Consider the following 11,148-nt stretch of genomic DNA (forward strand, 5'->3'; position numbering starts at 1 on the left):
TGAAGCCATCTTGGAGGGCTTCTTGTAAGATTAGATCATACTGAAAAATACTGTTTGTACTACCACCTTCCCCACAAAAAGAAAGAGTAAATAAGAGGAGCAGCAGAATTCACTTCTGACTTGTCTCGCTTTGGAGATTGATGGCAGTAGTGACAGTTGGGTATCCTCAGTGTGGTAAACCTGTCCCTCTGTGAGCAGAGGCCAGCTCATTTTCCCAGCTGCTTCCCGAATTACACAGCATATCTATCTATCTCTTCCTCCCCTTCCTGGCCTCTCTCCAAAGCATGCCATCTAAGTACCCACCACATGACAATAAGAGGCATGCATGACTCTCCAGAGTAAAGCATACTTTCTTATACTCAGACTAACGATTGCCCAAAGCTATGATTAACGAAAACATCGACCAGGTCAAAGCACTTACCTGGGGCTGTGAAATTACAGGGCTGGAAGTAGAGGCAGCTGCCATGACAGTGCTGTAGTCTGGGCTATGAAGAGGCCCCAGCACTGCAGTGCTGGGCACAAGAAGCAATGCGTGGGTTGACTGATCAGATCTTGGTCATGCTAGGAGGAACTGTAAGCCTGCAAAAACACAAGGAAGCCTGGAATGAGTAAAGAGGAAAGGTCACCATCTAGATGAGGCAGAAGTCACTCAGAAGACCAAATATTAGCTGTATGAACTCAGGGGCCTGCTGAGGCAGTTCTGCCATCAAAAATCATGGCTCCCTTAGCATTTGCTCACATGATGTTCTGGGGAGCAGCTGGATGTCCTGGGGAGAAGCTGGATGTCCTGGGGAGCAGCTGGATGTTCTGGGGAGAAGCTGGGTGTTCTAAGGAGACAGCATCAAATTAAGGACACAGGGAGATTGCACCAAGAGGAGAAGCCACCTTGCTCTTTCTTAATTTCTTAATATATTATAATATGTGATATTATATAATAATAATAACAATGATGATTTCTTAAAATCTTGAATCTGATCATCCATACACTAAGAGTGAAGAGAAGAACCCACCAAGTGGTTGGAGATGACCAACAGTTCAACCTTACTTCTCCCTACCCTCTTGTGGAAACAAAAACAATCCTGAGGGTTGAGGAAGGGATTCTAGAGAATTGTGCATTTTCTTTAAGACATAAGAAAGGGATGAAATTCAATATTTACATTTCCCCAAAGAACTCAGTGAACATCTTAAATATTTAAAGCCAGGCACCCCACCATCACACGAGTAAGTGACAAAAAGGACCAGGAACTCGGGGAGGTGGAGTGTGTCATAAATGAGACACTCTTACCAACAGGTAAGGGAGAGGGAATTTCCAAACTCCTTTGACATTCTCAAAAAGAGGGAGCTTCTCTCATGCATTTGTTCACTACACTCCCAGCAGTAAACTAGGACCTTGATTCTGTCAAAAGATTGGCCGGGATGGTGCCCCACAGCTTCAATCAAACTCAAGAGGCAGAGGCTAGAAGATATTTATGAGTTCAAGGTTGTCCTGGTCTACAAAGTGAGTTCCAGGCCAGCCAGAGCTACACAGCAAGGCCCTGTCTCAAAAATATGAGGGTGGGGTGGGTTGTTTGCCAGGACCACAGGAGCAGTGCGAATGAGTCCATGAAGGAAAGACTTTGCCCTGAAGAAGTTATGCGTATTCCCTCCTTCTAAACATTGTGTTTTCATCCCAACTAGCAATCTCTCAAGAGATTTATCAAGGAATGTGCATGGTGGCTCACACCTCTAATCTCAACAGTTAGGAGGCAGAAGCAGGAAGATCAAAAGTTCGGTGCTAGGCTTACTATATAGTAATGCTCTGGGTTAAAAAGAGGAAGAAAAGAAGAGAAAGAGAGATGAGAGATGAGGGAGAAAAAGAAAGGAGAGGGGGAAGTAATGGGAGAAGGGAGAAAAGGAAGAACTGATAGAGGGGAAGGGAACAGGAGAGGAGAGAGGGAAAAAAGGACAGACTGAGCATCTACAGGAAACCGGGAATACACAGGATTTCACCAGCCTCTGCTGCAAATATACTTTCTAATTTCACCGGTATGCAAGGAAGTGCCTGAGTATTGTTCAACTCTCGGAGAATGACAGTTCCCTTAATAATAAAAGTCATAAACAAAGGGGCAAGTGGTCTGAGCCTTGTGCAGTAAGAGCAGTGGACATGGACAGCCAATCCCAGACCTTCCATCCTGCAGTGTGCTACGCTAGGTTGCGGCTCCAGGCCGTGGAGCCTCTGGAAGAAAAGCCCTGGTCATGCACTAACCCCTATAGCCTGCAGGTTTTCATTTTTATTCTTGCATAAAGTATAATGCCTTCACACCATAGTTTGAAGCATATCAGGTTTTACTTGTTTTAAGCCATGGGTAATTGCTTTTATGAGCAAACACACAGCAAGCAACCTTTGCAAGCCATCTTGGCCCAGTGTCAGCATCGGATTCCACAGCTATCCTGAGCCAATGCTGGTATCCTCCTCAGCCCTCTTTAAAGAGGAAGAAAAAGACATTGACAATTTAAATGAAAGACCCAGGTGGAAGGGCAATGCTTTCTTTTCTTCACAGCAGCTTCGAGGTTATGGATTCAACTGCAGCAAAATTATAGGGCCTGGCAGGGCAATGTTTTATACTAACGCATGACCTTCTGTCCACCCCTGCTTTCAGTTCTCCATTTTCCTCATGCATTTATAACTCATTCCAACTTTCTATACTCACAAATGAGTATAAAAGGAACATGACGACAACCAAAAGCCAGCAAGTGGGATTCTATTCTAAAAGACTCATACTGCATAATCAAGTCTATTACTTTTTGGCTCAAAGTAACGTGAGTGGCCACAGTACAAAGACTGTCCAGCTTTGGACACACAGCTGTGTACACACGGCGCCTAGTGTGTAACAAGGAAACATACCCCTTGTGGTGGTTTGAATATGCGTGGCCCAGGGGGTGGCACTATTAGGAGGTGTGGCCTTGTTGAAGTAGGTGTGTCACCGTGGAGGTGGGCTTTGAGACCCTCTTCCTAGCTTCCTGGGAGCCAGTCATCTCCTGTTCACCTTTGGGACAAGATGAAGAACTCTCAGCTCCTCCAGCACCCTGCCTGCCTGAACGCTGCCATGCTTCCTGCCATGATAATAAACTCAGGAACAGTAAGCCAGCCCCAATTAAATGTTGTCCTTTATAAGAGTTGTCTTGGTCATAGTCTCTTCACAGCAATAGAACCCTAACTAAGACACCCTTCAAAAGTTAAGGAAAGCTCTCTCTGCACACCAAGCTCAGCAGCAGCTATTCCACACGTCACAGAGAGACTTCCGAGACTTCAAAAGGTTACATGCATGACCCAACCACAGCCACAAAACCAGGAGAACTCCAAAACTTGAACTAGGACCAGCCTGATACCAGAGCTTGGGCTCTTTCTACACCCAACCCTTCAACTGAAAGAGAGTCCTGGCAGATTGGGCAGATAGCTCATTTAGTAAAGTGTTTGCCTTGCAAGCACAAAGACATGAGTTTGAGCCCCAGTACCCATCCCAAACCTCTTATGGGCTGGTAGCACATATCTGTAGGCCCAGTACTGAGGTGTCACAGACAGGAGGGTCTCTGGAGTTCATAGACAGTCTAGCCTAATCCATGACCTCCAAATCAATGAGAGACCCTCCTCTCAAAGGGGGAGATAGCGTGCCTGAAGATGACATCCAAATTTATCCTCTGGCTTCATATGCATACGCACCTGTATACATACATACATGTACCTATACACACATGTTAGTGTATGGGGAGGAAGCACTGTGGAAGAAGAGACAGGAAATCCCTGGAGTTCACTCTTCAGATAATCTAGCTAAATGGTTGAGCTCCCCATCTGAAGAAATAAGGTACTAAGCCATTGAGAAAAATACCTGGTATGAACATGTGACACACACATGAATACATATACATTTATATATCACATATACAGTCATTTTAAAAATTTTTTAATCATAAATACAAACAGTAAGGAATGACATGAAATCTATTTCTGATATAAGAGGGCAAATTGGAAACTATATGTAGACTCTCATCTGAAGACCAGTAAAAACATGCACAAATTAAAATGGCACTCCATTTTAATTAAAAAATTAAATGCTGTTTGTAAATTTTCCAATGAGAAATATATACCAGCTGATTCCTTGTCAAGACAATCTACTAGGCTGATTGTTGAGGGGAGAAAATGTTAGGAAATCAGCCCTAGAAACCACAGAATGTACCCCAACTCCTGCTTAAACCTCCAAAGACAAATGCTGGAAGATGGACATAGATGGCCCACAAGGAGCGAAGGCCAAACCCTCTTCATGAGAAGGTGCAAGTTCCAAGCATATGTACAGAAATAAGCAATGGAGAACCCAGCCAACCTGAGTGTGTGCTCATCAGGAGGAGAGCATAAAGCCTGGGAGAGCTGGGGTGCATTGAAAAACACTTTTAGAAGAGCCTCTGCCTCCAGAAGCCAACAGAGAGTAAACTCAGGCTGCACTTATTCCTGACTTGCATCGCTTATGAAGAATTCACCAGAAAACTGTGAAAAAAGAATGCCACAAGTTAGCCGCAGTGGGGGACAGCAGTGCCAAACGACAAAGGCTCCACTAATTAGTGAATGCCACACCAATTGCCTAAAAGAAAAACTCCAGTTGGAAGCAGACTTCCATCTGACGGCTTGAACTGAGCTGGCTCCCTCCCCAGGCCTCACAGGAAGATAAACCTCTAATTGGCAAATTAACCTACTACAAGCCTAACCTTTTTCCTTATTCTGGATTTCAGTCAAGTCATGACTCATATGAGTCTCTTGAAAAAACACAGGGTAGATCCCCAGCAAAGAGGGGCTGAGGGGGAGAAAAGGAGAAATATTGAGTAGACACCAGCTTCTCTCTCCAAGGATAAGCAACAGAAGAATGTCCAAGTGCAGCAGACCAGCAAGACATACTGTGAGAGTTTAAAGTAAAGGGATGCCAGATTGAAAGTCAGTATTTACTTAAGCAATAAGTATAGTTCTCAAAAGAGAAACTTCTAGTTCGTGTTCGTAAGATTGCTAAGGACACTGCGGCAGCATCTCCGAACACAGGGCACATCACCAGGATGGAAAGTCAAGGTCAGGAAAGGACAAAGAAAGGTAGGTCTGGACTGTGAACCTAAGCAAAGGCAGTCATAGAAATAACAGAAAATACGTACAGAGGAGAAGACAAACCACCTCTGGGATGGGAAACCCATATTTAAAGACTCTAACCCCCACACAGGATAGGCAAAGAAAAGCCCAGCAGGAAGGAAGCTGTAAATGGTGACACATGCCTGTAATACCAAACTCAGGAAGCAGAGACAGGAGGACTGGAAGTTCACAGTCATCCTCCACTAAGCGGCAAGTTCGGTGTCAGCCTGGGTTACATGAGATTCTGTGTCTTTTTTTTTTTTTTTTTTTTAAGATGAAAGAAAGAAGATAGTATCATCAATGCTCAAATCAGGAAAATAAAAGATTATGCCCCAAATGTTAGAAAGCTGTTTCACAGATACACACTTTAGGTGAAATGGGGGTTAAAAATCAGACTTTCTATCTGTATTGTTCTGCAACAAGCTTGACAGCCTGGCACAGACCCAGGAGAAAGTTTCTGGACCCAAGACCTGGAGCACTGAAGAGTTGAGACACTTGTCTCTCTCAGTGTCTGTCCCCGTCTGTCCTGCCACCAGACTTACCTCCCCCAAAGCATGAGAGAGAAAGATCTGTCCTTTGGAAACTCTGATCAGAAGGAAAAGACCTAACAATAGTAAGTTCCAGAATGAGACACCGTGCTCACCGAAACGAAAACAGGATGTTTAAAAAGCAATAATTCCAAATTTAAAAAGAATAGAATGTGAACTTAAGAAAGCTGGCCAGAATTTAAAAATAAAATGGGAGAACAGAGCAAAGGAAGAACGAAATAAAGCAGAAAGCCTAAGAGATAAATTAGAAGAATAGAGGAGTAAAAGAAAACAAGTTAAGGCCAGAGGGCTGCAAGTTCAAAGGCATCCTGGGCAAGTTGCAGAGACCCTGTCTCAAAATAAAAAGTAAAAAATGGGCTGGGGTATAGACCAGTGTCAGAGTACTTAGCTAGCATATGCATGGCCCTAAGTTCAAAAAGGAAAAGGGGTGGCGGGGACAGCGGACTCAAAAGTCTCTAAAATGGAAAGTCATGTGTTTGTAGACCGAAAAGGCCCAGAAGAGCCTGCTCACCTCAAAGGACTTTGATTATACTAATCTGGAGATTTTAAAAGACCTGTAAGGTTTAGCAAGGCTGCGGCTTATTGGTGGAGGACAAGTGTGTATTAAGCATGTAGGCAGCAGAGGGACTGAAGCCAGCAAAGTAAAAACTAACACCAACACTGAGACAGCCATAACAGCAACATGAATGTTAATCAAAAACCCCGAAAGACCTCAGAAAAGGGGAACTCAGAAACCAACAGCTGGGAATCCAAGTACCTTCAAACTATACCCCTAGATGCAAGCCGACAGTGGGACTATAAGAGGGAAGTGATCCCTCTGGAGGATGTGCTGCTGAAGACAGGAAAAGAGAGGTGTAGACTAGGACAGTGGGTGTCAACACAGGAGGAGCCAAAGGAAGTTAACTGTGCCGAGCATCCCTGGATGACACACATGAGAGTGAAGAAGGTGCCCTTGCTAAAGACTTAGCACCAGAGGGACAACAGAGTTGGTGTAATAAGATGTCTTCCATGGGGGAAATCGGAGAAAGGACTCAGTTTCCTAATCAAGCTTCATGAAACTAATACTTTAAAAATGCCTGTCCATCTGGATATACAGAGGGTAGGTTTATAACACTAAGAGAGCCTAGGGTTAAATACAGAGTTAATACATAGAAAACTAACTCAGCATTAAAAAGATGATGACCTTGAAACAGACCCAATTTTTTGTTTCAGAATAAAAAGATCCACAGATTTTCTTCTTTTTTTTTATATTTATTTTTTATTAGATATTTTCTTTATTTACATGTAAATTTCTCCTTTCCCAGTTTCCCCTCCAACAAACAAAGAAACAAACAAAAACAAACCCCTGTTGCCTCCCCCCTCCCCATCCCTGCCACCCCACCCTCTCCCACTTATTGGCCCTGGCATTCCCCTACACTGAGGCACAGAACCTTCACAGGGCGGAGGTCCTCTCCTATTGATGATCGAATTTGCAATCCTCTACTATACACATGCTGCCAGAACAATCAGACCCCTCCACGTGCAGTCCTTGGTTGGTGGTTGAGACCCTGGGAGCTCTGAGGGTACTAGTTAGTTCATATTGTTGTTCGTCCTAAGGGGCTGCAAACCCCTCAGCTCCATTGGTCCTTTTTCATATGGTGTGAGAATGAACAATAGTAACGGGGCCCCCAACACATTAATGAAGGATTAGAGACACAGATGAACCATGGAGCACTTGCCTAGCATGAGCCAGGTCCCAGGTTTGGAGCCTCAAGTCAATCCCCAGCACTACAACAGACAGGTGCAACTACTAAACCAATTGAAACAAAGACTTAGCACCAGAGGGACAACAGAGTTGGTGCAATAAGATATCTTCCATGGGGGAAATCAGAGAAAGGACTCAGTTTCCTAATCAAGCTTCATGAAACTAATACTTTAAAAACGCCTGTAACTGACCAAATTTTAAAAAATTAATTGCAAAGAATATGATCCCAAATCCAAAAGCACAGAACCATTCATAAAAGGTAAAGTATCAATGCAGAAATTCAAGGTGATATCAGCCATGGTTGGGGCTGGATGGGGGTGGAGCACAAGTGTTTATGGTAATAGACTAGGTCATGTTGGTTAGAAAGTCTGATTCAGAGCATAGCAAATATTCAAATAAGGATAACCAGCACTCTTGAAGGAAAGCAAATGGCACAGAGGCAATTTAACAGGGACATCACTTTCTTAGTTCAAGAACAAATAATGTGATAAAGGATGGGTGGAGGACTTAAGTAAATACTTCCTTTTTGTTTTGGTTTGGTTTGGTTTGGTTTGGTTTGGTTTTTGGTTTTTCCGAGACAGGGTTTCTCTGTGTAGCCTTGGCTGTCCTGGAACTCACTCTGTAGACCAGGCTGGCCTCGAACTCAGAAATCTGCCTGCCTCTGCCTCCCAAGTGCTGGGATTAAATGTGTGTGCCACCACTACCCAGCTAAGTAAATACTTCCTTAAAGGACCTGTGTGGGTGAACAGAAAACAACCAAAGTGAAACTCTACAACACTGACTACCATGAAGACACAAAGCAAAACTATAATGAACATGTTCAAGAGGATGTGAAAGACTGGATCTCTGGTACAAACGTAAAATGCTACAGTCAATGAGGAAGCAGATGGAAGAGCCTCAGAAATCTCAAAATGTGAGGCAGAAATCCCACTTTTGAACACATTTTCAAATTATAAAGATGGGATCTTTCGGAGCTAATCAATTACCCATGTTCACAAAGCATAGATACAGTGACCCCAAAATGGAAGAATTGCAAGTGTCCAGTAATAGATACACACATATAAACAAACTGTGGCAGATACCCACAATGGGATATTATTACAGCTTAAAAATGAAACAAGCTCTCACATAGGCACCAAGCAAGGTGCATCTTGGTGACATTTTGCTAAGAGAAATCGGTCACATGCTAGTGTTGCCAGGCACTGAGAAGGAAGAATGGGCCACAGGGTATGTTTAATGGGCATAGAATTGCAGAATCATCATAAAGAAAGGTTTATGGAGACTGGTTGTATGTTATGGTTTGAATATGACCTTTAAAAATTTGTATGCTGAGGCTGGGGAGGTGGCTCAGTGGTTAAGAGAACATGCTGCTCCTGAAAAGATCCCAGGTTTTATTCCAAGCACTACACCCACATACAAGATCAAGCCATCCATAGCTACAGTTCCAGAGGATTCAGTGCCTTCTTATGACCTTATTGGGTACCAGGGCCACATGCGGTGCATGGGCATACATTAAAGTAAAACAGTTGTACAAATAAAACAAAGTAATTACATCTAATTTTTTAAGTTTATGCATTGGAGATTGGACTCTCACAATCACCATTTACATCAATCATTCTTGGAAGTGGAGCCAGATGGTGAGGTCCTGAGTGTGGGGCTCCAAATGACACTGAACCTTTAAAGAAGATGACTGGGAACTCCAGCTCTTGGGAGGCTGAAGCAGAAAGATCACATCTGAAGCTATGAAAGGAAGGAAGGAAGGAAGGAAGGAAGGAAGGAAGGGAGGGAGGGAGGGAGGGAGGGAGGGAGGGAGGAAGGAAGGAAGAGGAGGGATGGCAGGAGAAAAGGAAGGAGAAGAAAAGAAAAATGAAAGAAAAGAAAAGAAGAAAGGAAAAGAAAGCACAAAAAAATAGAGAAAGAAGATGCCTAGGCTAGCTTCTAAACTGAAGCAACTAGATAAAGGCTGCATTAATAAACTCATTATCTTGATGTCAAAACTGGATGTACAAGCAAAAAGTTACCATCCAGACATTCCTGATAAGAAGCAATGCTGTCCCGAAACTCATGGAATATAATTTCATAATAATGAAATGACCCCAAATCAGTGGTCACTTCAATAGTGAAGGATGTACTGGAAAATAAATACCCTCTCAGAATCAAGCTAGTGTGTTTTATTATGCTCAGATAACTGGAGAATCTCTGCTTTGGGAACATTGTCAGGACTGAGCTGTAACTGTGAATTTCCAAGTTAAGAAGAAATGAAATCAAGTAAGTGCGGTCAGGATGAAAGAACACACAAAGAAGAAAGAGATGAGAGCTGTACCTGGGGAAGGAGTGAAAGGGAGGAAGGCAGAGGACCTCGGAAAGTAGCAAACTAAATTCCTTCTGTAGGTGAGAGACAGAGCAAACACAACCCGCGTCATCCCATAGCGCACAGTCACAGCGTCCAAACCTTCATCTCAGTTGGTGTCTGAATATATGGATAGAACAGTACTGGGATGGATGGAATCAGGACCTCTGCCTTTAGGAAAAGGATATTGTGTTGCATTTCCACTGCAGACTGTTAAGAAAGGAGCCACTAATCCAAGCTGGGATGGTTTCAGTTCAAAGTTTGCAGAAATAACAAGCTCAATATGCGTATCCTAGAAAAAGCTCAAATTCTAAATTCCTATGGCAGCTGATGGACAACCTTGGAAGATATCTTACCCTTAAGAACACTCATGTCCTTCTAACACCAGAAGCAGTTCTTATGGTCTAATATCCTTAATGGTCTAAATTGAGGAATATGGGTAGTATAAGCAAACTGGAGGAGGTGGGGGGAGGGACCAAGAGAAAGAAATAAGAACAACTGGGCGAGGGGACAAGTCTGTGGTTGTGTCAGGAAGAGTGACTCAGTCTCACCACAGTCTCTCAAGGGTGGGGTCTGCTGACAGAGGCATTGTCCGTCACTTAAGATTCAAAGGAGCTGATTTCATTCATCTTTGGAAGTATACATCAAAATCAATTATGAGTGTTAGAACAATAACCAAAAACAAAAGTGTTTTTAAGCAAGTATACCTCAACATAAGAAAGTTATGTTTGAAAGGTAACTTGTCTGATGGATTTGTGAACAGTACGGAATGGCCACTTAAAAATATACCTAATGTGGATGCAATTGTTAATGCCCCTTATGGAGTCCCATTATGGACAAGCCTGTGTATACGAGATAGATATCAGGATCCTAAACACTATACTGAATCTGAAGCTACGTGACTCTACAGCATCCTGTAGGGTGAATATTACATGCAAACATTTAGCTCCAAGAATGTTTAATGCAAAACCATGTGACAAAAAAAGAGAAATGATTAGAACATTCAATAAAATAGTATTATCAGCTACATAGATTATCACAAAGTATGTTTATGTTCAATTGATATATCTAATCAATGAAAATAGACTGTGTTTAAATATTTCTCTCCTATGTGGGAAAACACAGAGAAATACATAGCACTTATACAGGTTTTGTTTTCTGAGGAGGTTATGGGTATTTAAATTTTCTGCTAAAAAATAAGGTACTCAAGTAAAGTAGCATGGACCAGATAAAACAACTTATTTAATAGATGATAATAATAATAATAATAATAATAATAATAATAATAAATAATGAGGAGGAGGAGAAGGTGGAAGGGGAGAAGGAAGAGGAAGAAGAAGAAGAAGAAGAAGAAGAAGAAGAA

The 11,148-nt window shown here is 42.6% G+C and overlaps 1 protein-coding gene across 17 annotated transcripts in view; it reads right to left on the reverse strand.

The window, feature by feature from the left end:
* Window positions 1-11,148, reverse strand: part of Lpar1 (lysophosphatidic acid receptor 1) — a 170,176-nt gene that overhangs the window by 73,593 nt on the left and 85,435 nt on the right. For 16 of the 17 annotated variants that reach the window (XM_031377501.1, XM_031377507.1, XM_031377509.1 and 13 more), the window contains one exon: window positions 422-579. In XM_031377501.1, coding sequence (XP_031233361.1) covers window positions 422-466 — 45 coding nt within the window. In that variant the 5' untranslated portion in view covers window positions 467-579. Of the gene's footprint in view, window positions 1-421; window positions 580-739; window positions 828-11,148 lie in introns of all 17 variants that reach the window. The other variant, XM_031377515.1, reaches the window with a different exon arrangement.

This window comes from Mastomys coucha, unplaced genomic scaffold, assembly GCF_008632895.1.
Source record: "Mastomys coucha isolate ucsf_1 unplaced genomic scaffold, UCSF_Mcou_1 pScaffold18, whole genome shotgun sequence".
NCBI classification, from domain to species: Eukaryota; Metazoa; Chordata; class Mammalia; order Rodentia; family Muridae; genus Mastomys; species Mastomys coucha.